Source organism: Lepidothrix coronata, unplaced genomic scaffold (assembly GCF_001604755.1).
Source record: "Lepidothrix coronata isolate B3197 unplaced genomic scaffold, Lepidothrix_coronata-1.0 Scaffold186, whole genome shotgun sequence".
In the NCBI taxonomy this organism is placed as follows: domain Eukaryota; kingdom Metazoa; phylum Chordata; class Aves; order Passeriformes; family Pipridae; genus Lepidothrix; species Lepidothrix coronata.
In genome coordinates this window covers 701,006-727,541 of record NW_016690366.1, presented here as the reverse complement: position 1 = coordinate 727,541, position 26,536 = coordinate 701,006, and the positions used below count along the sequence as shown (strand labels likewise).

At 42.5% G+C, this 26,536-nt stretch overlaps 1 protein-coding gene across 3 annotated transcripts in view; it reads right to left on the bottom strand.

Moving 5' to 3' along the window:
- Positions 1-14,004: 14,004 nt before the first annotated feature.
- LOC108505205 (sodium- and chloride-dependent GABA transporter 3) overlaps positions 14,005-26,536 on the bottom strand; it is a 98,156-nt gene continuing 85,624 nt past the window's right edge. For all 3 annotated transcript variants that reach the window (XM_017830991.1, XM_017830990.1, XM_017830992.1), the window contains exons 10-15: positions 26,265-26,377; positions 24,392-24,529; positions 21,423-21,525; positions 20,423-20,523; positions 18,955-19,125; positions 14,005-17,467 (exon numbers count right to left, since the gene is read on the bottom strand). In XM_017830991.1, coding sequence (XP_017686480.1) covers positions 17,315-17,467; positions 18,955-19,125; positions 20,423-20,523; positions 21,423-21,525; positions 24,392-24,529; positions 26,265-26,377 — 779 coding nt within the window. In that variant the 3' untranslated portion in view covers positions 14,005-17,314. The remainder of the gene's footprint in view (positions 17,468-18,954; positions 19,126-20,422; positions 20,524-21,422; positions 21,526-24,391; positions 24,530-26,264; positions 26,378-26,536) is intronic.

Below are 26,536 nucleotides of genomic sequence, written 5' to 3'. Positions count from 1 at the left end.
GTTTGAAATTTATACTTTGTGTGTTTAGTGTGAGGGAAGAAGAGGTGTCTGTGGCCTGCACTAAGTTGAGGTGCAGAAATTCATAAACCCCATTGCAGGGGGTGCTTGTGTGTTCTACATTTGCAGTCTGGGGTCTGTCATCTGATTCTGTGTTCAGGATAATTATTACATCTCCTCCCAGCTCTTTCCAGCGAAGACTTCTGCAGGTAAGAGATCACAGTTTACTAAGAGAACTTTATGTTAAAATTTCGTATAAGATCCAACAAAATCCTGAATGTTTCTGTGATAAAAGTGCTGGTGGTTCCTACTGTGGTAGCTCAAAATTTAACTGTAGGTTTTAGTGGAGACTAAAACTGGTTTTATCATCGGTAAAACTATGCCAGATTCAGAAAGAAGTGCAAATATAATAAAGAGCCAGCAAATATTCTTTAACAAAGGCTTGACTTCAGTCTCACTTTAATTTTGGAAAAGGAATCTTTCCAGCCAAAAAGCCAGTGGTACCAACTGTGGTAAAATGAAAGGAAATGGAGGATTAGAAAATTTTCTTAGTTTTTTCTGCTGTCACCATGAAATCTTCTTGCTTAAATTCTTAAAGCTTGTCTAGCATGCAAATGTGTTGGGGGGATGCTAGTTCACCATCAGTATTGCTTTGAGTCTCCTAAACACATTATAAACAGTTAATGATTTCTAATTACAGTTTCTGTAGCAATTGAATTACTGGCTTCTTTTCAAGTAGTAAATTAGGATTTTTGCACCTCTTCTTCATTCTGACGCACATTTGGCATATGAGTAGGTAGGTCAAATACTGCATTGTCTGTGTTTATACATGAAGAATGACTCCTTTAACAGAGCTTGGGTGTATTAATGAAATGAAAGTCTTTGCTGATGCAAAGTGGTCAGTGTTAGTTTTATGTAAGGCCTGCTATAAGCAGGGCATTTAATCTGAAGTCAACTGCAATTTAAAAGCTCAGTGATCAAAAAAAAAAATACTTCAAATAGAGATCTTATTTGAGAAGGACTTTGACGAGCTACAAATGCTTCTTCCTATAATTAGATTGTGAGATGAAGCCACAGCCATATCACTTGACCCTCTAAGACTATCAGAGAGTAATTGACTGTTAGAACAGCTTAGCAAGGGAAGTAACACACACATCACCACTGGGGCCTTTACATCAGATCCAAACCTCTCTAAAACATGAGAAGTTACTCAACTTAGAGCAGCAATCCCTGCATGAAATACACAGTGTGTGGTAGGCAGAGGCCAGATGTCTTTTTATGGGAAACTACTGGAAGATTTCCTATAAGAAGGGAAGAAACCCCTCAGCTATTGCCAGGTCAACACTCAGTCAGTTCAGAAAGCCTAAAGGAACAGCAGTAATTAAATTAATGTTAGAGGGTGGTATGGGCTTTACACAGCAAGAGGGGTAAACTAAGGATCTAAATTTTACCACGATGACCAATCAAGTTTTTAGAGCTTTTCACTTAAAAAGTTATAGAAAAGGACAAAAGATGGCTACAGTCTGCTTCCTTTTATCAAGAGGAGCAGCTCTAATTTGAAATGTTCGGTAGAATTCAAACAGTACAATGTGCTTTACCAAAACCAATATTTGTGCTCTGCAATCTATGATTGTCAGCCTCTCACTGGTAAGAGCTGTGTGAAACCTTTATATAAGCCCACAAATAACTAGAGACTTATAATAAAGAAATTAAAAAAAAAAATAAATCAGGCTAAATGCTTTCTCTCTGCACTGGTATCAAGAAATAAATAACATTTTAACCCCATCAGACTGAGGGCAAAATCTGTAGCTTCACCCATATGCAGGAGAGATCTCACTTCACAATCCACCGCAGATGCAAAATTAAACTTAGCCCAGAAACACTATCCCACTATTTTTGATTTAAGAACTCTGCTAGATTAAGCAGGAATATTTTTATGAAATCTCTTAAGGATATTTTCATGAAGTCACAAGAAACTTTTCATGGAAAGACTTTCTAGACTACGCAGCCTGCAAATTTCTTTTTAGGAGTTTGGTCCATCCAGATTTCTGAGAGATACGAAACTGCAGATATTTACAAGGACAAGAGTATTGCTGGCAGAGCCAGCAAATAAATCTGAAAGCAAAAAGAAACCTTGTTGGTAGGAAACTTGATTCCTTCCTAGCTTTGTTTGAAATCCCAGCTCAGGGGATGTTTATATATATATATTGGAAATCTGTTTAGACGAAGCTGGGGTGGCTTTGAGCTTTTGTGTGACATGAACAGACTAGACCTGAGGAGACTAAAACTTTAGACAAGACAGCTCTTGAGTTCTTTTTGCATCAGTAAAGCTTCAACCAGAGCCATGTCCCACAAAGAACAACCCATATATACCCAGTAAGATTTTTGCATGTCAAGAATGCTAAAATAATGCAAGGAGCCGATCCCTTTCCTAAAAGGGCTGCTAGGAAGGGCTTTCTTTGCTGCTTCAGGCATGTAACATGGTAATGACATTCAAGACCAATAGTCTGAGCCAGCTGTGGTTTGTAACACTTGCAGTTAAAGGCACCAAAAATCAGCCAGTGTAATCAGGCTTCTAATCAGGAAAGTAACCAAAATAGCTTGCAACACACCACAACTACCTGTTTAAAATTAGGTTTTATTTTCTTTTTATTACTGTCTTAATCAAACCCTGGTGATAAGCAGTAAAGGAAAGACAGAACCATAAAATGCCCTAGGGAGGAAGTCGCTGAAGCAAGGCCAAGTATTAATATATTTATAACTAAATGAGGCCAACATTACTTGGTAAAGAAAACAGGACAACTCTGTGGTGTTGAGGCAAACAAGGATCCAGCACAAAAAAAAAAAAAAAAAAAAAGGCATTCACTGTGTCACTGCTGCCTCTCAAGAACTTTTATCTACCCCAGCCCCAAACTCTCCAGCAGCATTGCTGGTATTTGACTCGTTTCACAAGAGTTTGGCAGCAGCCTTTCATCCTTCCACGTTAAGCTGTTGAATCTCCCCACCTGGGGCAGAAGGTGTTAAGACATTAAAGTCACAAAACACATTTCTGCTCTGGTTCATAGGACTGCAACACACAGGGGCTGCTCTGTTCTCCTTTCTTACCACAAACCAAAATTTGAAACTGAGCTTGACATACCCAGTCCTTCTAAATGGGTGTAAAATGGTGTTTTTGCAGAGGCTGCCACGCCAGTCCCCACAGCTTCTTTAAGGGGCACCTCACGATCACAAGCTGGCAGAATCTTAGTAATGAGAAATGGCATTAAATCTCTGTGGGAATATTTTTGCAATAACATGCATGTCTCACCTTTGATGGCAACCATTACATGTGCCACAGGGAGATATGTGTTGGGGGATTTTCTTGGCAAAGAGAGGTCTGTGTGTCTTGCATTTTGTATAAATGAGGCTTTGGAAACTTGGAAATGTCCGAGGGCTCAATTTTTCTGCCTATTTAAATGAATGATAAAGAGACACATGGGGAAATTCAATGCCCCTTTCTGACACTTATTAAAAGGGTTGAGCTATTTATGGATTATCAGGGAAACGTTCACTGATTTTACAGATGAGCTGGGTAATGGAATTCGGAGATTTTCATCTGTAGCCACTAAATCAACTGCAGGTCATGGATGAAACAAAAGAGTCATCCCATTGCATTGCAGGAGTGTATGTGAAGCAATCTTAGATCATTAATGCAAATCTCACCGTGACCTCATCTGGAATCACCTCTACAAAAAGAGCCCTGGACTACAATGGTATCAAAGTTCAAAAGGAACAACCACCCAGGTAAGCCATACCAGGTAATAACTTGCTACATACCAAAACCATCTATAGTAGGGCTCAAGTTAATAGGGAAAGACGTCTGACTCAGTCAAAAAATTGTGTAATTAAAATTTTGTACAGCGCCCTGACAATCTGTTCTATTGTACAACATGCAAAAATTACCCAGCTTGCTACAGTACTTACATTTTTAACAGCACTTAATCAATTTTCTGGCTAACTTTATCAGGTATTAGATATATTTGAGGAGAGATTTGTAAGTCTATTTTGGTTTAAGCAGTGCCTGCAGCCTCTGTGCAAACATGTGCCACTTTTTTCATAGTGGGACTAGAAGGATGGTGGAAGAGGGAGGGAGGACTAGCCCAGCCTGTGTCAAAGTGAACATGGTCAGTCTTTTATGCAGAATCACAGTGGTAGAATCACAGCCACAGTGTTCAGCAGAGATGAAGATGTCACTGTGCCTCAAATTGTACTTGGATAATTTAAAACATATTATCCAAGTTATTCTTACAGTCTTTCATGAATGGAAATTCTCTGTCGGTGTACCTCTGTTCTTGTCTACCCTCGCTGGCATCTTGAAAGGATGCCAGAGCACACCCCCTCAATTTATAGCTTTTAATGATTTTTGACTCAAGTTCTCTGTGCAAGTTAATGCCATTAATTACTGTTTGTCCTCAGATGATTCCCTTCTCTACCAAGACATTTCACATATGAAGCTCACAATGGCAGCATTCTTGGCTCCTGAGCTAAATTACCTTCTGGCAGGTTCCTGACCTACAGCTTCTTGCCACTCTTTGAAAATATAAAGTTGAAGAGAGGGTTAGATTTTATTGACTTTTAATTGGACTTGAATATTCAATTTCCATCCTCTCCACAAACTCTCAAACACAATGAGACAGGAAAAGAGAATTGACACTTGCCATCCTTCTATGCCCAAAACAACCCACACAGCAAAGTAAGGTTCTAGAAAGCAAGCCTGAAACATTCAAGGTGATGGATTCAATGTCGATTTGTCATCCCTAATAATTGACTAAAACCACCAAAATGAAACCTAGGTGTTTTTTGCCTGATATAACAGCTGAGTTGTCCCCATGTTCTCCATGGGACAGCCAATATGACCACCTCTGTATTATTTCACCCCCCTTTTGCTGAGGAAGCTGCATATAACATTCTGTTCACTGGTTTACAATGGAAGTGTAAAGATTTGTACTGCTGAAGGACTTTGAGCTTTGTAAGAGTGACATCAAGTGGCACATGAAGTTTTCATGCTTGTGGCAGAATGCAGCAGATAAATCTCTATTTGTGCCCTACCAGCTGTAGAAACATTTCTTTTCATTATCAGGTCAGTAACTGGGACAGTAGAAGGAAAAGAATCAGCTGAGCTCTCCAGACTGGGGTGCCTGAAGTAGGATGCAGAAAATAATCTTTGACATATCTACATAAATGATCACCTAGTGCTGAGAAAAGTAGAACAATCCACTTGACTGGGGGATTTGTGGGTGATTGAAACATCTGAAGGCAGGGATCTGGTATCCACTCCTGAAAAATCCCAGCTCTTTGGTTTCAAAGACATCTTTAAGTCATCCCCTCACCAAACTCCAAACTGTACACATTTATGAAACAATCTCTTACTCTGCTGGGAACTGCAGAATTAAACCTGAAAAGACATTCTTCTGGTGGTTTTTTAATCCAGCTGTTCTGATGGAAATGGCATCAGAGCCTCAAAAACAGAGCCCTGTACACACCTTTGCTCAGTTCAGTAAATATTTCTTATTTGAAACAAATTTTGCATTGATGTGGAGAATATGCTCCCACCTGAGTCCAGACCCTCAATGTAAAGTGGTGATCCAAAAATAACATAAGAAGGACAGAAAGGGAGTGTCTGGCTCAGTATGAAAGCCTGGCAGAGGGGATCCCATGCTCAGATTTCACATATTGCAGCTTTTTGGATCTTTGTAGCCAACCTTTCCCATTGAGAAGGTATTACATGAGATCACATCCTTCTCAGGATTGTGGGGGTAATTCCTCTCTATCCTGGTCTCCAAACCCTCCCCAAAGCAGTTTAGCCAGGCAGCTGCCAAAACCAAACCGAGTCCTGAACTCTGAGCGAGGGGCCGGTTTTAAGGTCACGATAGAAAATGAGCTGAAACAAATCCAATTGCACCTTGGCAGCAGCTGGAGCCTCAGTTCTGCCGTGGCAGGGGCTGAGACATCTGCTGAGCTGCTGGTGCTACCGAGGGCCAGGTCACTGAGGAGCCAATTCCTAATGCAATTTCCTTGGTGGGGAGCCCGAGGCCAGAGGGGTGGGTGTAGGGAAGGGGGAAGTTTTGAGCATCAACTTTTCCACTGGAGTGGGGACACAGAGCTTGTATGAAACAACTAGGGAGACAAAAGCCTGAAAAGTAACAGCAAAACAGGCCACTGTATCTGTCTCCCCACCCTCCTTCCCCACATGGTTCTTGTCACAACGCAGGGAAAAATATTGAGGGATAACAGAACTATCATAGAACTGTTCAGGTTGAAAAAGACCCTTAAGATTGAGTCCAGCCATTAACCCAGCACTGTCCCGGTACAAGTGATAGCAGAATTTATGCTCAGTCTCTATCAATCCACAGTAATTCTGTGTTGCATAAGGAAAAAAAGAGATTTCTTCAACAGGTACAGGACACTGTCACACAGCTGGTGTTTTATACACTCCCCTGTCTCCTGTCCCTGCTCTGCAAGTTTAATGGTGCTAAAGATTCAAATGTGCAACATAAACACAATTTAGAATCCAACACAAAATTTGCTTTAAAAGACCAAATTACTGAAGGAATTTTAAATATTTTTCAGAAGAAAAAGTTGCTCAGACAGACAAATCTGGTTTTGACATGTTCCCCAAAAATAGCCATGTCAGACTCAGAATTTACATCCACATAAAGAAGGTTAATGAACCAGGAAAATTGCACTGCACAGGAAACAAATGCCAAATATTGCTCTTAGCTTTTTCAGTGAGTCAGTGGCTGCTCTGGGAATGGGGGAACTAAAATAAATAGTACCACATATTTAGTGTAGTCGGAACATTCCCAAAAATGCCATGAAGCTGTCAGTCTGCATGTCAGAATGAATGTGCAGGCTTGTCAGGAGAAAGGGAGGGGGGATTTGGAGCTTTAAATACTCACCATGTTTTATAGTTTATTAGCAGTAGTGGAAGGAAGGCCACCTTAGGATTGCAAATTAGTCTCTATTCAGAACTGCTTTGGAATTAAATTTCATGTGAAGTTTGTAAGGAATACATATTCAATTATGCTTGAGAAAGAAAAATTCTAGTCAAAGGTGACAGGGCAATTCAGATTATTTAGAGGTGCTCAGGGCTCCAATCCAAGGCCGGGCTTGGAGGCACTAACAATGTCTGAGGGAAGGGGAGACTGAGAAAACAGGAAGGTTTTATCTGACAGAAACTCAAAATTGCAGCTGCTTTGCAGAGTCACAAAATTCTTCAGGCAGATCCTGAGGATCCAGGCTCAGTTTTTAATCAGTTCTTTCAAAGAACTCCAATAAACTGGATCTGAAGGCCCAAAGGTCCTGTTGCACAACTGCTTTGATGAGAAACCTCCCACCACCAGTTACGGTCTCAGCTGAAGCCTCAGTGTGAATTGTTTTTTTCTTCCCTTTTTTTAAGCAACATGCTGGCCCATCTCAGGTGGCTTTTTCCCCTCTCAGACCCAGGGGTTCACAAAGAACACAGAGATAGGGAAAGCTCTGTTTTATATGCACTAAATGCACAATTAAATACATATCTGCACCTTGCTCCCATTTTCCTTTTCCTCCTTCTTATCAAATGCACCTCATCACCTTACAGCTGTACACACAACTGTCTGCAGGTACTAATTACACCTTCTCCTAATTTAACAGGAGGTTTACTTCAGTTAATAATTCTCTGATTCCCAGACATTCCACGAAGCACCTCAGAGCTGCAGCTACGAATGAGGATTGGCTGACAACAGGGAGGTTTTCGTTCTGTAGTGTGGATGTTCTGAGAGGTTCTTCAGAAACATTTTATAGAACTGAGACAGAATAAGAATAACGTTACGACTGAAAAAGTAGAATTTTGCCTTGAGTTTCAGCGTTCATGTAACCCAGACCTAAGCAACAGATCCACATATCAATTTATGTGAGCAGCCTTGGAATAAAACTTTATTTAAAGGGTGAACTGGTTTTTTGAGTTTGTTTTTTGCGTGTGTGGATTTTGTATCTTTTTAAATGAAAACTGATCCAACTCAGATCCACTGATCCATAAGTTTTCTACAAGTCTTCCCAAAGCTCTGAAGGAAGAGTTATTGCATTCAGGAATACAACAACTTGAAGAGAACCCAAATCAAGTCCCCATGTGCTTTGGCTGATACAGCCTAAAATTCCCTTGTTTCAACTACTAACAAGAAAGTTGTGGCTCTACAACATCAGTGAAGTGCTGTAGACATCAACTACATGTTCTTCCTCAATGTGGCCTTGAGCAGATAAAGTTAACCAAAACTCGGATGAGAACTAGCTATGTTATGATCTGGGCCATCTCAGACACAAATAGGAGTATAAATGCTTGACAGTGATCACACTGGGAGTATTTCCTTATACATTTTCAAAAAGCCACATTACTGCCTTTTTTTCTGCTAAGCCGATTTTTTGCCTGATATTTGTCTGTTCAGTGCCAAATATGGCACCCTTATTTCCTTTATTCTCTCTATTTCACACAGAAATTGCAATTTGATTCTGCTCCCAAGGCAATATCATGAAAGATTTTTTTCTTGAGAACACAACAAATACTGTTTGAGGTGACAATTTGAATAGGGTAACAGTGCCTCTCAATCCCCAAGAAAAAAATCTTGTTTGAAGATCTACCTCCTCCACAGGATGTATTGCAGGTCATCAATTTTCCTTATAGCACATATTATCTCCCATTATTAAAAAATCTGTACCAGTGCAGTCTCACTGGCAACTCATGGCAGCTTCAGCATGAACCCTTATAGATACTTAATAAAAAAAAGTTTCATCGGAGAAGATCTCTCTGCAAAGAATAACTACATCCTTCACATCACAGTTCAGGTCCAAAGAAACCTCTCTTGACTCCCTGTCCCCTGGTTTGGTCGCTGAGCTCTGGGGACAAACCGATTTTGTGTTGGGATGTGCTGCCACCTAATGATACAGAAAACCAAGGCTTTGGACGAGAAGCCTCAGGACTGCACTAAAAAAAGGTGCAGCTGCAGAAGGGACTTGCAAATCTCACTGCCTGCAAAGGTGCGTGTGATGAACCAGGAGAAGCTGATGATTGAAGAGCAGGTGTGCAGATGGGGTCTGTATCCAAACCCAGGAGTTCAGCAGGTTCAGATGGATTTTAACCAAAAGGTGGCCACACTGCACCACAGGAATGCTGTGAGAAGGTGTCTTTCTGGAGCACCTGGCAGCCTGAGGGTGAGGTTGTCCTTCGCCTCAACTCTCCCACATGGAGAGAGAAAACCTTCCCCGGGGGACCCCCCTATCCCTGCACAGCACAGTGCAGACACTGGTAAAAGCAGAAACTACTTCCTCCAATTTCAATTTGGAAATGGGAGTTTCAGCTGGGAAGAATCCAATTTTTAAGTCGATTTTAATTCACCATTTCCTTCTTGATAGAAAGAAATAGCATTTAAGCTAATTGCATGTAAATGCAGAACGGTGGCTGCTGCAGGAAGCAGCATTCCAGTGTGCAGATAGCACTAGTTCACTGACTTTGAGGATTCCTCAGGCAGCTCTATTAATCCATGAAGTTACCAGAGTAGCTTGTAATTATTTAGTAACCAATCCAGAGAAGCAGAACTGAATTTACTGCCCTCAATGCTGCATCTTCAGTCCAATTCACCTGCATATTCTTTCTCAAGAGATCTATCAGTATAGCTCCAAATAGCATTTGATATTTTCATACAAAACCCCTAAACTCTACAAAAATACAGGTAAATCAAACTCCTTCTGCTGAATATATAAAAGCTTGTGTTTACCCTACTGTTGTACACCAACTCAAAGAATACCTAAGCCCATACAGGCAAGTGGTAGGACCACACCAGAGTAGATGTCACAGTTCCCAATAAGAACATACAAGACTTTGTGAGCGTCTGCTGAAAAAAAAACCAAAACACCTTAATTCCAAGAAATTTTAAACCACCTCACCGGAATAATCCAAGTAATTAGGATTTTTTAACTAATAACAGCACTGTAATACATAGAGCAGGCTTGCAAATGAAACTGCACAGGTGGGACAGATAATAGAGGAGTTTGTGCAGGTTGAGATTAGCGAGGGTGGGATTAATTGAAGAAAACTCTGCTCATTCTGTTAGCCCAAACCCTGCAACAAATTTGCCAGTTCAGATCATGGCACACAAAGACCTCCAGCACAATCCAGAAACACATGATAACCTCCAGAAGTTACAGCTGGAAAACCGGATTAGAGGAAATTCTGTCACCCACTCAACATTTCCCATGGCCTACCTGGTGTGTGCTCAAGAAAGGAAGACCACAATCACCACATCCATGATCCCAGCTCCAATAAACATACCATCAATACTTCTTCACAAAGCAGCTCCTCCCTGCCTTCTCTTATATCACTTCCCTTTCCTTCCCCAATCATGGTCACCATGTGCAGCCAATTACTTTTAATTAATCCAATTAGCTAATAGCCTCCAACACCAGCACTTTCCCATTTTACTCCAGAAGTAGAGGCTGCATTTGGAGTTGTGTTGAAGAGGAAGCTCATGGATATAGAGGGAGAAGGGAAAAAGTGGTACCTACAGGTGCAGTGGGCCTGAAAGCTTGGTATGAGGAGGAGAAAGAGGAATTTGTGTCTAAAGAAACCAAAATGTTTTCCGTGAAGTCTGAGTAAAAAGCCTGGCAAACAAGTAGAGACTTTTAAACAAAGCCTGGGCTGGTTTTCTGGAAATAATAGCTATAAATAAGCAATAAAAATTAAAAGCTAATATAAGTGGCACTTGTAATACATCAGCCTTTCATCCCTGCAGAGAGCACATAGAGATCCGAGATCTGTTGTCCCTTGCTTGTCTTAATGGCCTGTTCTCATTCTGATTTCAGCTTGCTGATCTGGTCCTGCATTCTTTGGCTTGTAATTTTTGCCTGCATTTCAACACAGACAACAAAGCTGATTTCTCTAGAAAAGAGGAAAAACACTCCAAAAAATGAAAACTGAGGAACTTGGTAAAGCTCCCAGTAACTCCTGGGCATATTCCTGTTGAGGCCCGTACATTTGTTCTCCAAAATTAACTTTGGGGCAAGCTGAGGGTAGGGCTCTTTTAGAGACCTTCAGTGTCTGGGTGGTTGTTACACAGCCCTCAGAACAAGGCAATGCTCCACAGCAGCTGGCACAGCTCAACCCCTGCTGCTGACAAACCCAGTTGTGCTGGCTCACAGCTGGTTGAGTGCAAACACAAACACAGCCCTGAATTACCCACAGAAACCTTTTTCCAAGGCTGGTGGAGGCACGGGGGGCCCCGTGTCTTGGCTGTGCCCCTTTTCCCTGCCCCTCCCTCGTGCGTGCGGGTGCCAGGGCTGCCTGACACGGGTGCTGAGCAGAGCACAGCACAGTCCCACGTCACTGGCTGCAGCCAAACTTGGCCCTGGCCCTGGAGGTGTCTGCCTGAATAGCTGCTGTTTGCCCTTTTGAGCATGTCATGCCTTAATTGCAGACGGTTCTGAGCCCTTTGGGAAGAGGAGAGGAGTGAGTCATCTCTGTGTAGTATGATAAATGGGTGTTTTCATTTAAATAAAAAGAGATCAGCCAGAGCTCTCTCGGTGTTACTCTTAAAATGTTTTACAAGAATATCTAAGAAAAGCTGAAGTGCCTTTTCCATAGTGCTGAGAAGGAAGAGGGGACTGATGGACTGGATTAACAGCCAGCTGATGGAAGTAGAAAGCACACCCTGATATTTTGTCAATAACCATTTATAGCAAGGAACTCTTGACTATCTTCACGCTTCTTGTTTATTCGAAATACCACAGTAGCCAGGACTCCCTCATTTTAAAAGCCAAGGAGCTCATCACGCTGTGCAAGGACCCTCTCCATCAGCTCACAGTAATATTTTTGTGAGAAACAGGGGCCTGGCTGTGGTTTATCATGCAGTGTAACAGCACAAGAACCAGGAGTGGGCACAGTCAGAGAGGAATTAAAATCTTTGTCAAAACCCACAGCACGTTTTCCTTACTATAGCAATGCTTGGCTAGTCAAGAGGAGAAACATCCTGTAAGAAAAGAACTTAATTTCCTCTGTTGCAACTATAATATAAGGCACCTCAGAGCAGAGTATCACAATTTCTCATCAGTATGTCATGTACTAAAGTAAGATTTTTTTTCCCTGTACCTGGGCCGTTGATATAAAAAAGAATCATGGACAAATTTGGGTTGGAAAGGACATTAAAGATCATCTTACTCCAAGCCCCCTGCCATGGGCAGTGACATCTTCCACTAGCCCAGGTTTCTCCAAGCCCTGTCCAACCTGGCCTTGGGCACTTCCAGGGATGGGGCAGCCACAGATTCTCTGGGCAACCTGTGCCAGGGCCTCCCCACCCTCACAAGGGAGAATTTTTTCTTACTATCCCATCTAATCCTGCCCTGTGGCAGTGGGAAGCCATTCCCCCCTGGCCTGTCCCTCTGTTCCTTGTCCCACATCCCTCTTCATCTCTCTTGGAGATCCATTAGGCACTGGAAGGGGCTCTAAGGTCCCCCTGAAGCCTTCTCATCTCCAGGTGAACACCCCCAGCTCTCCCAGCCTGGCTCCAGAGCAGAGGGGCTCCAGCCCTCTCATCACCTTCGTGGCCTCCTCTGGACTTGTCCAACAGCTCCACATCCTTATGCTGGAGGTCCCAAAGCTGCACAGGGTGCTCCAGGGGTACAGAAGAGTATAAAAGCATCAAATCATAGCACAGATCATCAAAGGGGCAGAGCATTGGCCTGTGAGTGAGGCCACAGTGTGGCCTTTTATTTAAAAATAAAAAATTATTTTTAATAATAAAAAATAATTCTATTATTATAAAATAATAATCCAGTGTAATGTCTGGAGCAGCTGGAAGGCTCCCCCTCCCTGCAGTGTCTCCCTCCAGCTCTGGCATCTGTCTGGCCAGACAGGGAGCTGCAGGCACTGAAACAAGAAGCTGAACATGAGCCAGCGTGTGCCCAGGTGGCCAAGAAGGCCAATGGATCCTGGCCTGTGTCAGGAACAGTGTGGCCAACAGGTCCAGGGAAGTGATTCTTCCCTTGGACTCAGCATTGGTGAGGCCACCCCTGGAGTGCTGTGTCCAGTTCTGGGCCCCTCAGCTCAGGAAGGACATGGAGGGGCTGGAGCAGGTCCAGAGGAGGGCAACAAGGCTGGGGAAGGGACTCAAGCACAAGTCCTATGAGGAGAGGCTGAGGGAGCTGGGGCTGTTCAGCCTGGAGAAGAGGAGGCTCAGGGGAGACCTCCTCACTCTCTACAACTCCCTGACAGGAGGGGGGAGCCGGGGGGGGGTTGGTCTCTTTTCCCAGGCAACCATCAGCAAGACAAGAGGGCTGGGTCTTAAGCTGTGCCAGGGGAGGTTTAGGTTGGATATCAGAAAGAATTTCTTTCCAGAGAGAGATCAGCCATTGGAATGGGCTGCCCAGGGGAGTGGTGGATTCTCCATCCCTGGAGGTTTTTAAGAGGAGACTGGATGTGGCATCAGTGCCATGGGCTGGGAACCGAGGTGGTAGTGGATCAAGGGTTGGACTTGATGATCTCGGAGGTCCCTTCCAACCCAGCTGATTCTGTGATTCTATGAAAGCCAATCACAGGCTTGTCCTGTCATCCCAAGAAGTTCCTGCATCCACTCTCTGCGTGGCTTTAACTCTGCCAGTGACACAGAGGCCCCAGCAAAACCAGCCACAAGTGGGGAGGGATAGGGTAGGGGGAGGAAAGCAGGAAAGTGGTAGCAGGTCTGTGCTTTTCCCTGGAAACTGGAATTTAAAATATTAAATTGCTGTTAAACAACAGAGACACGAAGTTGTGAGATCAGGGGACTTTAGTTTCTTTCAGCCACAGGTTTGCTGGGTGAGCTTAAAAAAGTTGCTAAATCTTTCCTTTTTTCTCAGTTCCCCATTTAGAATCAAGGGGTATTTTTCTGCCCTAAAAGGGTAGTTGTGATTATTTAATTCGTTAGGGGAGTGTCATACAAAGTACAGCAATATAAACTAAAAAACACAGAATGAGTTTTGCCCATTTCCTTTAATTTTTGAAAACAAGAAAGTAGACGAAATCTTCTGCCCTTCGAAACCAAACAGACTCTTTCTTTGTGTGAAATGTTACATAAAACTTAGTGGTTGTTCATTTTTATTATTTTTAATAATACTGTAGATATTTCAGAAAAGGGCAGTATTGTTTCTACTGCATAAAAAAACCCATAACGATATATCCGGGGTTTTTGTATTTCCCCCTCCCCCCCTCATATTTTTTCAAAAAAGAAACCCAAACGAAACACAAATCCTATTAGGAAATTTGCCCTCCCACATCCCTCCCCACAAAAGAAAAATATTTTTTTTTTTTTTTTAAAAATCAGTAAAGTGTTAAACAGGTCAGGTATTAAGCACACACGTGTACAAGCACAGCACATCAGTAACACTGTGAAATGCTTTAGACCACACCGAGCCATCTGTATGTGTATAAAGCCATGGGTGACATGGTTCATAGCAGCAGAAGAGGAAGCACGTTCCAGACAAAGTACATAGTTCCAGTGGAGATTTTGGGATGAGTACAGCACTTCAGAGAACACAGACAAGCTACAGTGCACGAGTCAAGTTTCTCTGTCCTGACTCAAAGAGCAACCTTGACTTGTGTGGGGGTTCCCTTTGTGTCCGTGGGTGGCCAGGGGAGTGGTGGGGCTGCACCTCTTGGCACATGGGGCTGGAAACGTTCCTGATGAGTCCTGATTGCTGAAGGGAATACCACAGAGACCAAGGCCAAGCATAACCTAAGTTGCATCTGTATTTGCACATTCTTCAACAGTAAGAAAATATCTTCACATTTGCTCTGAGAGAGAACACGATCCACCCCAAGGCCCATATGTGGCTTTGGGGCCGTTGTTCTGCAACTCTGATGGGTGGAGAGAAAAACCAGGAAGGGACACTGAATCAAAAATATTTGTGACTCATTAGGACTTCTAAAAACATAGATTTCTAGGTTTTGAAATGAGCATTTTCTCAATGCTACCATATGCAGCTTTCATTTCTTTCATTGTATGGATCTCATCTGTGGTTTCAATTCTAGGAGCATTTCTTTTCCAGGATTATTTTCCCATGGGACTGTGATTTTCAGCGGTACCCTCTAGCTCTGGATAACAAGCTGCAGACTCCCTCTGAGGGAGGCCAGAAGGCACAAGACTGTAGGTCTGTGCCTGCCTAAAGGCAGGTTCCTTCCAAATGTCCTATCCTAAGCTTCTCACAATGGAGATGTGCAAAGGCAAGCAGGACTTACAGTACTTGAAGCAGAATTGTGGTAGAGAAGTTCTCCCTTGGACTCCCACCTTGCCACACGAAAACCCCCTACAAATAAGATAAAGTAAAATTAAATAGATCTATTAGATTTAATGATGTGAGACAAAGCAAGTTCATGAAAATTCTTTTTTAAGAGATATCAGCAAGGTCTCAAAGAAATGCTGATTTGCATGTACAGTTCTATCCATTCAATATTTAGATACACTTTATGACTTCTAGGGAGATGTTTCCTTGGGAGAAGCCACTTCTGTTTCTAACAACTCTGGGTATTAGTATCTGAGCTTTGGTGGTTTTGAGTTGCAGAAATGCAGCAGATTTTATGACATTTCTTCATGGCTGTCTTAGGCTGCTGCTTGCCTCTTCCCCCCAAATACTGTGCAGTGTAGGACAGCGTTCCTCCACAGGTTTCTCATAAAACCATTAAATAACAAAAACAGCACAAGAAGAATTGGCAAGAACAAATAACGATGTTTGGAATATTGTCAGGAAAAAAAAGCCAACACAAAATAAGGTCTAGAGATTTTGTCACTGGGGCATCTGCACACCTCATGGAACAACCACCCAGCATTAGAGTCACATACAAAATCAGTTTTAAATCAGAGGGAGTCAATTCAGACAACTAATGGAATAAAAGGCCTGATATGACAAATCCAACAGTGCTCACTTTGTGACACAACATTCCTGTCTTAATTCTTTCATCTGCACCCTATATAAATGACCTCTTGGAAATCTTGTTAGAGGTAAAAGAACCACCACTCCAACCTTCCACCAGATAGACTCCTACTCTGAATTCAGTGCAAGCCTCGATACCGTTCAGGGGAGAAGAATAAGTGCCTAATCTGAGGGTATCTAGAAAGTACCTTGAAGAGAAAACACAGAATATCCTGAGTTGGAAGGGAACAAGTCCAAATCCTGACCCTGCACAGGACACCCAAACTATCCCACCATGTGCCATGAGAAAACCTATGTAGTGCTACTCTTTGCCACTGCAGGATCCTTGATTTCTATTGAGGGGAATGGGTAGAAAAGCAGATAAAGTGAGAGACAGAGGCCAAAATATATAGACCTCTAAACATGCTCCTTTTTTTCCTCAGAACATCTCCAAGTCTATAAAGCAACCCTGACCTCCAACAAACACATTTCACTCCAGGGGATGGTAAATGCCAGCCAAAAATGAAGTACTGGCCACACAGATATTAAACAAAATTAAAAAGTTTGAGGTGTTTCCTGAAGTAGTGCACATCCTCTTAGAGACCACTAGCCTACAAGAGCAGCAAAATTCAGAGCCCTTCAGAAATAAACTCTATCCAATCTCCAGAAAAACAGTGACTCAGAAGTGGGCCACACATTTTTGACCTGTTGAAGCCAATGGGAGGTGGAGGGAAGGCGACAGGAACAGCTGAGGTGCTGTCAGGGTCACAAAACTCACCCTAAAGAAGAGCCTTGTTATGGGCAGGACTCAGGATTAGCCTGGGCAGGGGCTGGATCACAGGGGACAAAGCCACTGCCCTCAGCTGGGAGCTGAGTCCTGCCCACACACAGACACAGAGATGCAACAGCAGCCACAAGTCAGCCCCATCCCCTCATCATTTCTTCTGAAACAAATAACAGGACAGTCTGGTTCCCTTTATATACATACACGAAAAGCTGAAATGGTCTGAAATGCTTACAGGTTAGAAGGCAGAGATCTATACAACATTAACACCTGCCAGAAATCAAAGTAGAAAAGTTTTACAGCACATTATACAGGTCCCTCTAACTTCTAAAAAAGAACATTTACTGAAATCACCATATTACAAGAAGTCATCACTAACAGACCATATAACACTATTTCTTTTTCTTTTACATAATCATTACTTATAATTTCAAAAAAATCACTTTTAAACAAGTATACAATTTTCACTTTAAAATTAACTGGTTAATAAAATTTTGTGCAAAACAAGCCAGCCTCTATAATTAAGTGAATTTATTTATTTATTTATACAAAAAAATAAAACAACCCAAAAAAAAAAAAAAAAGAGTTCTTTTAGAAATGTGTCTCCTTTTCTGTGATGGTTGAAATGGTGCCATCTCCTTTCAGTTTGGCGTCGCAGTCATTTATTGCTGCAATGTAGGCTCCTCCTCCAAGCTTCCCCCGCATTTTCAGGTCTGAGCTGGGCGTAACCAACTTCCTGAATTTCTAGAAAACCGGAGAAAATGGAAATCAGTGCATTTTTCTCGGTCACAGACACTCATCTCATCAACAGATTGATTATAAAAGCCCTGTCTCTTGAATGCCTGCTGCTCTTTCCCTGTTCTAGTCACAGACTTGCACGTTGAACAATTCTGGACAAATCACTCCAGGCCAAAGGTTATAGAGAATGAAGGCAAATCTAAAGTCAAACTGAGGTTTTCTGCTGCTTTAGAGCAACATCCCCTTCCATGAAGAAACTCAACACGATGCCTGTTCAATGAGCAGGTTTTACTTCTCATGTTGTAGTAGGACGTACGCCGGAAAAAGTAACTAAACAAGAGACATCCATGTGTTAAGCTAAGGAACAAAGCAAAATATCCACATCTAAGAACAAAGAAAAATATCCACGTTCATCCAAGAGCTTTCCCTTTTCTAGCAACAACGTCCACAAGCTCACAGCTTGGGGAGCAGAGATGTTGTAGGAAGTTGGCTTCCCGAGAAGCTTCCAGCTGGGATTAAAAAAATCCTCTTGTCATCCTTGTATATAGAAGATAATGACCTGCCTGCAGTGCTGTAGATTACACAGTTTAAAGACTGTTTACTTGCAGAGATATGTGAGGGTGATGCATAAAGGAAACAGTTCATGTTTAGATTCATGAAAATTTCCTTTTTTGACATGTTAAGAAAACTGTATTATGGAAAACTGTTTTTTTTTGTTTATATATCCACAGTAAAAATTTCCCAGGCAGTCTCCAGGCCGTGTTTAATCAGCTAAATGGAGTCATTGCAATATGGATATAATTAGGCTTTTCTGCAATATGAGAAATCCCAAATGGCTGAATAAAATTTATATTCTCTTTTCTTCCATTATTGCCATCTTCACTGTTTTTCTTTGGAGTTCCCACAGAAACAAAAAGCCTTTCAGGTTTAAGGGTAACACTTTTAATAATCTTAACCTCAGCCTAAACCTGAGCTGACCTGATACCAACTGTCAGTAAATTGCACATATTTCTCATTCAGGGAACTGTATTCAGGAAAACTGTCCAGAAAACACACGTGAGTGCTTGCTACCCAGCTCCTGGAGGAAAATCCTGGCACCACAAACATTAGTTACCAAAACCATGGAAAGAAGGCAGCTGAGCTGAGGGAATGGCTGGTACAAACCTTCCTGATGCGTTTAGCTGACGTTACAGACATTTTAAGCTGCAAACTGAGCTGAAACAGAGCACCAAAAAGCTGTAGTTTTGGTTCGTTTGCCACAGGCTCAGGTCAGTGAAGGAAAAAAAAAAAACGCCAACAGGATTTCAGAAGAAAATAGAGGAAGTTCAGATCCCTCTTTCCAGCACTGACTGAGAGGGCTAACTCAGGCTGCCACCGTAACAGGGACGTGGCTTTGCTGCTCAGATTAAATGGTTCCTGGTCTCACCTACGTGAGGATTCACACATTCTTTCCATTCTTTCTTCAGCATCGTTAATCTGAAAATATATCTCACCTCCATGACAGTGCCTTCTGTCTTCCACAGCTTAATGCAGATCCACAAAGGGATACAGACCATGGAAGAGAGTGCCATCATCCACCCTATGCCATAGCCCCAGTCAGGGTATATATACACATTGTTGTATTTCAGAGGCTTGTATTTCACCAGGAAAAAGATGAAGATTCCCTGAAACAAGCAGAAACATTATTAGTGGTATTTGAGAAAACCCTGCCTGCATAACAAGATAGCGACTGAGTGTTTAGGCAAGGCCAGGCTCCCTCAGGAGGCAAAACTCTTCACTCAGAGAAAAAAAACCCACCAGCAATATCTCCTTTTATGTACAGCTTAAGCAACATATCTCAGCAGCTCCCACGGGAACGAACAACGTTTCAAGTTTAAATCCTATTTACCTCTTGATGACAATAAGTCCTGCACTTTGATGGCAAAGAGTACCTGGGCAGCAAAGATTAGGCTTTGCCACCGTGAACCAGCTGTGATTAAGTAACACAAGCTGTGTTCTCTCTAACCTGGCATGATGAAAAAGGAAAGCCCAAATTTTCAAAGTTGCCTCGATCCACTGTGTGTCTCTGCAGTTCTGCAGGCCAACGCTTTCATCCTCCCAAAAGCTCCAATAGATCAGTCTAAATTTGACAGGTGTCAAATCAAGCAGTTTGGACCATTTATATTCATGAAACATAAAAAAGCCACCATGCACTTTTCTCCAAAGTGCTTAGAGGAGACACTGGGTTAAAAGTTCATTTCAGAGCTGGTGACAGTGAGTCTGAAATTGTCCTGAGTTTGCAAATGAACTGGCAGAGCCCAAGGGAACCTGGATCTCCAGGTGCTGCAGCACCTGTGGTTTTGCAGTTGCTTATCATTTGTGTATTGGAGAACTGAAAGCTTTCAGGATCAAGTTTCTGGACAATTTGATCATGCTGCTTTTGTGACTTTGCCCTGTTATGCAGCCACAGATCACCACAGCTGGCACCAGTACTGCCAACTTCTGCTACGGCAAGTTCCCTCCCCTTCTTCATGCACATGGGATGTGCTTTGGGCCTCTTCTACTTTTGCTAGAAGAAAAAATGTCCTGTCTCCTTTGAAAAATGTCTGTTTACCCAGAGAGAGAGGAGAAAGGAGGCTGGAGCAGCAAAGGAACCAGCACAAGTCTGGAGAAGCTCAAGCTATCTGCTAATACTCAAGGTGTCCTAACCATGCAGGGAAAAACACCTCCCTTGTACTGGCAAATATTTGTTTAGGGCTCTGGGATTATTTCTTTCCCTATGAATGGGCATGCTAAGGTTTCTCACTATTCACAGAACATTTAACCATTTTTACAGAACCTACAGAGTGTTTTTTATTTGAAATATATGCTACAAATCAATAGGCACTTTTTCTCAATCATTACCAGCAACAAAATTATAAAAACGTGTACAAAACCCCCTCTTTATGTCTAAAACAAATCGTTTGGATATTCTGTACTTACTGCACAAATACCTGGAGTTAGGACCATCCAGCACCATTTAATCAATGACAGGGGTTTGTACCCAATCATGTCTTCAATGTTCTCATAAAAGCGATTGCTGCCTGTCCCCCCCCAAAAAAAAAACAAACAAGAGAAAAGCAGATGTAGAATGTAGACTAAGAGGTGATACAGCCAGTATTTTCAAACAAAGAGGAGAAAACCACACACAGAGCTGTGAGGACTGAAGCTGCTGCCTTTCTCTGACACACCTCCCTGCCATCTGCTTCATGCTCCTGGCAGAGAGGCTGCTGCCCACACCTGTGTGTGACCAACATGAACAGCAGGAAGGAGTGGGTGAGATGTCAGACAGAAAGGGCTTCTTGTCAGGAACAGTCTGAGCATCCCCAGTTAAAGAGTGTTATATACATATATTTATATGCTACAAGCTTGTATGTGAATCTCTGGCTAGCTGGGCACATGTGTGATCTGCAGTTCATATGATGTTTTACCAAGTGAAATTGTCTTTCCTTTGTGTGCCAACACTGCTTGAGGGTGTTAACTATGAGCATTCTGAGCATTGTAGGGTTTTTCCCTGGACTTTGCTGGAGACAGAAGCAGCAGAGCTGAGGCCACCCACTGTGTCCCTTCTGTGTTAATGAGGATGGAGTCCACCTTCTCTGGGTTTATCCGTGAGGGCTGTAAATTGGAGGGGAACACACCCTGCAGAGACCATTCCTGAGAGAAAAAGGCTTATAGCCACCCCTACTCTCCAAGGCAGCAAAGGACTTCCACGGTGAAGGTGGAGGTCAGTCCTGACTAGGACCAAGGGGGGGGGGAAATAAACACCTATTCCACTCCCTCGTTTATTTAGAGTGGAAAAAAAAGCCATTCCTGACTTTTGGCAGGGCATGGGAATGTGGAGGGCCCCACTCCATAAGGGTACAAGGCTTCCACTTTGCTTTCACACAAATAGGAAACTTCTAGGAAAAGTGAAGATGGCAGGAATTTTCAGGCAACTCACCATACACCCAGCCTATGCAGACACATTCAAATATGGCAACAAAGAGAAGGCACATGCCACTGGCTGCATAGGAGTCAAACAGCTGAAAGACATACATCCCACCCTGGAAGACAAAAAGAGGAAAGGGAAAAAAAATATTGTATTGGCAATATTGTGTGGTGGGAATATTTCGCAGCAAATATGCTTCGGTTCCACAGTCAATCTGTGGGTTCCCTGGCAACCTTCCTGCTCAAGTTGGTTACTTCTTGAACAAAGAATATTCATTTCTCAGTGATTTCTTATTGTGAAAGCTTTTTGGGGTTTTTTTGTGTGTGGTTTTTTTTTTTTTTTTTTTTTTTTTTTTTTTTTTACTGTGCACTTGCTTTAGGGCAGTAGGTCTGGAGTGGAGAGAACTACATTTGTCTGGTTTCTAAATGCTCTCCTACCTCCCTGCTTTTAATTTCCTTTGTTGTCATGTCGAGCTGCAGACATCCACTGGTGCTGCACATGAAGATGCAGGGGCTTGGTTCTGTGTCTGACCTGACTATTAAAATTATATGAATTATATTGCACTACTTTCTGTGAGAGATACTTCATCTTTTATAGCATATAAATTCTATATTGAAATAATGAGGAGGAGATTCACAAAGAGCACTTCTGCAGAAAGGAATTCTAAGACTTCCCTCCACGGAGAGCTGTGTAAAGGAAATAGGGGCTTGAGATCAGCCCTTCAGTTTGAATGTACTGCTATTTGGGGAGCTCGTGGGATCCATTGCATCTTGGACAATTTTCTGCAAGTGAAGAAAACTGATTCTCTACTGCAAAGTGCTCATGGTGAAGCTCAGCAAACATCTGAGCAAACTGCAAACTTAGAGATCAACCAACTAAGACAGTACAATATAAGGTTAACAACTCCACAAAACTCTTCCAAGAATATTCCTGTCAGTTTGGAGAACTTGCATCTTCTTCATTCTTCATGTTTATATTTCTTTTAACCTGTGTATCTCATTAATATGTCTTTCAGTGCTGTGCTCAACACTTGCATTGTGGAAGGGATTTATTTCAAGGTTTCCCATTTTACATAGCAAAGACAATTTATCCTAATGAGGGTAAGAAGGATAACAGGTAAATATAAAGTATATAAGCATTTAAAGCTTCTCTTCAACTGCATTTGCTTCATACAGAGCATCATACAGGGACATCTGATTAGTCTGGCAAGACCTGTCACTAAAATAACATTTTATTTTGTCCTAGTCTCCACTTTCTCCCCCATCTTTGTTTTCCTTTCCCTAAAAGTGCATCTAAAGCAAATATATTTTGTTTAGTTCATTTATTCTCTTACTTGTAAGGACTTGTGTACTGAGGACAGCAGACTAACGTGCTTAAAATCACCAAACATTTCTTTTGGGTGAAATGCGCTCATTTTCAGTAACAAAGCAGTCAGAAAAGCACATGGTCAGAGGCCTGTGGATCTCCGTGGAGGGAATTTCAGTCCCTGGATGAGCTGGTTGCTGCAATCAGTGCATGGTCAGTACAGTCAGGCTGCCTCGGGCACTGCATCCTGCAGCTCCTCAGGCACGGAAGGAACTTGGATTGCCAGGAAACTGAAAATGAGCCAGAGTGTGCCCAGGTGGCCAAGAAGGCCAATGGATCCTGGCCTGGCTCAGGAACAGTGTGGCCAACAGGTCCAAGGAAGTGATTCTTGGCCTGTACTCAGTGCTGGTGAGGCCACCCCTGGAGTGCTGTGTCCAGTTCTGGGCCCTCAGCTCAGGAAGGACATGGAGGGGCTGGAGCAGGTCCAGAGGAGAGCAACAAGGCTGGGGAAGGGACTCAAGCACAAGTCCTATGAGGAGAGGCTGAGGGAGCTGGGGCTGTTCAGCCTGGGGAAGAGGAGGCTCAGGGGAGACCTCATCGCTCTCTACAACTCCCTGACAGGAGGGGGGAGCCAGGGGGGGTTGGTCTCTTTTCCCAGGCAACCATCAGCAAGACAAGAGGGCTCGGTTTCAAGTTGTGCCAGGGGAGGTTTAGGTTGGATATCAGAAAGAATTTCTTTCCAGAGGGGGTGGTCAGACATTGGAATGGGCTGCCCAGGGAAGTGGTGGATTCTCCATCCCTGGAGGTTTTTAAGAGGAGACTGGATGTGGCATCAGTGCCATGGGCTGGGAACCACAGCGGGGTTGGATCAAGGGTTGGACTCGATGATCTCAGAGGTCCCTTCCAACCCAGCTGATTCTATGATTCTATGGTCCTTTGCCCTGCTGGGTACAGGAAGGCCTTAGTGGCCCAGCCAGGAGAAATATGGGCAGAGTGTGGATCCTGCCCCTGTCCTTCCTGTCCTGGCAGGGGAAAGTGAGGGAGGTGGAGGCTGTTGATAAAAAAAAGTGCTGAACTCCTAACAAGTGCCAGAGAATCTCTCCCCACCTGTCTTGCAAACACAGCGTTGTCAGACGTCGTGAATTGATGGGATCGACTGACACCTTGGAATTCTCGATTTAGAACATCCCAAAGCAAACACCCTGGTCCGTTTGGGGAAAAAAAATTCCTTTTTTTCCCCCCCTACTCTTACCAAAACAATTTCAGCTCAGAGATGTGCTGCATTGATTGAGCTGGCCTAGTGATAGAAAAACCAAAGATGTTTTTATTTTCTCTTTTCACTTTACTTCAACTCCATTATCGATCTTTTCATCCCAAATGTAGTTGTTTCTGCGCAAAGTAAGTCAGCAGAAACCAGTGTATTTGGTTGGCTGGTGCAAAGCAGATGGAATTTCCTATGTATTTTTAATTAAAATATTTCCTAAGCTCAACTGGAAAACTGAGGGGACCTTTTACATTTCGGATGTTGCACAGTTGCTGAGAACAGTCTCTCAAGGATTTTGTAGGGTTTTTTTTCTGACAGGGAAATTTGTCTGTGGCAAATGTTCTTCCTTTTAATCTGTCGTGCTTATAAACAGAACCCCATTTCCTGCTCTCTGCAACAACGCACCTCTTACCTCAGTTAACATTATTAGGCCAAGGAAATATGACACAATGGAGAGGCCAAGGATGAGCAGTTCTCTCCTGTAGCCCCTTCGAAACACCTTTGGGTACATGTCCACCACAGCTGTCACGATGCTTTCCACACACACGAACTGCAACAAAGGGCAGGAAAGCACAAATGAAATCTCTGTCTCCCCTGCTGCTGAGATTTGGATTTGCTACCAAACCCTTCAAATATCCTTCTCTGTTCTCATCATAGGGAGCAGATTATCCCTGAGGACGCTCAATAGGTAGAAGCTCAAACACAGAAGAGAAACTTTTCAGAATAAAAACTCCAAAGTTATGGATTTTCAGTCCACCATCGAATCCAAACAGTTGAATACAGTAGTGTTACCTCAGAATGCAATTGCCCTGTAGCAGATGGCTTAAATAAAAATTAAATCTTCCAAATGTGGCTTAAACAGTGTCATAGATTTACTTAGTCTAAAACACTAAAACACTGAATCAGCCCCTTGCTGTCTGTGGTTAGAATTGTGCCAGAAGGTGGAAAGTACTGAACTGGTTTTTTTTGGGGGGTTTTTTTTAGAGGGAACTTTGGGTGCAGAATTATTGTTTAGTTGTTTTTGTGTTCTTTTGTTGTTCTGCCAATACACATATATCCTTCAATAAAGGGCTGCTATCTTTTCTATCTCCCTACTGGAGCCTCTTAATTTTGGATTTACAATTGCTTAGAGGGAGGAGCTTAGTCTTCCTCATAACTCATCCTCCTTAGCAAAACACTTCAGTCTCATTAAACTGAGACAAATAGGAATTAAATCATGTGCAAACCACTCGTGGGGTTGCAAGGTCGTGTCACTCTAAGCATCCTGCATCTTTGCCACTCCAAGGAGTGACACAGAGTGCCAAAGCACCTTCCAGCACTGCTAAAGGAACAGATTTTTGGAGAAGTTCTCTCCATTCACCAGAAGAAAGAAGTTCCACAAAGCTGTTGAGTGCCCAATCACTTCTAATAAAGAGGGCAGGAACACTCCCACTGTCTTTAAACAGCAGCAGAAAGCAAGAGGCCTGAGCTTCTGAGCCAGGGCTTTGGAGCAAGGTTTCTGAAGTAGGAACCAAAACTAATGCTCAAAAGTAGACAATATAAAGCCTGTTTCACTGGAACAGTCAAGAGCAGAATTCAGGAATTGCTCAATTAAAGAAAAAAAAAGACTTTTAAAAAGCTGTGAGATCAGGAAAAAGAGCAGTTACTAAAACATTAAGTTTAGTGATTGGAAATGTCAGGCAAAATAAGAACTGGTGAGCTTTATTCTGCAGTATATAATGATAAACACTCTGAACCCAATCATACTAAGAGCTGAGCTGCATGCTGAAAATTCCAGCCACTTTACATTTTTCTTCAAGCAGCTTTTGCATTTTTTATGGTCACAGGGGAAGGACAAATTCTATGCTGCCCCTTTGTTTCAGGATATGACTACACATTTCTTGCTATGGTATCTTGAAGTAAAAATAAATCACAGAAAATTACATTATCACTATCTGATATTCAGTTTCAAAATTCATTGCAAAGTGCTTTAAAAACGGGGAAAGAAGACACACTGGTATTTTACTGAACTGTGAATTTTAATTACCCCTGTTTAAGTTCAAACTGATTTCCATGTTAATAATGAAAGCTGGAGAGAAGCTGAACCAGCCTTCATAGTTAATCATGAAGAAATCTCCAGCATCACATAACTGAGATTTAAAATAGGAACTTGAATTAAAGCTCTCAAGTGAAGAGCTGAGTTAGCGTTGGGTTTTAAATCAGGTTAGATGATGTTTACACCCAGGGTGCTGATACCCACATTCCAGGGAATCTGACAGAACATTTAAATAGCATTTTTTTCATACCTGACTATCTAATCCAAGGAATATGAGCATCATGAAGAACAGAGCTGCCCACAGTGGAGAAAGAGGCATCATAGTAACAGCTTTAGGGTAAGCTATAAATGCAAGTCCTGGTCCTGAAAAAGAAGAGAAGAAAGGAAATGGTTTATTCTTGTGTGTGGGTCTGGCTGGGCTGGAGTTCAGTTCCTCCAGAGCAGCCTGTGCAGTGCTGAGGGCAGCACAGCTTTACTGACACCAACACTGTGGCTACTGCTGGCCAGGCTTTCCACAGCACC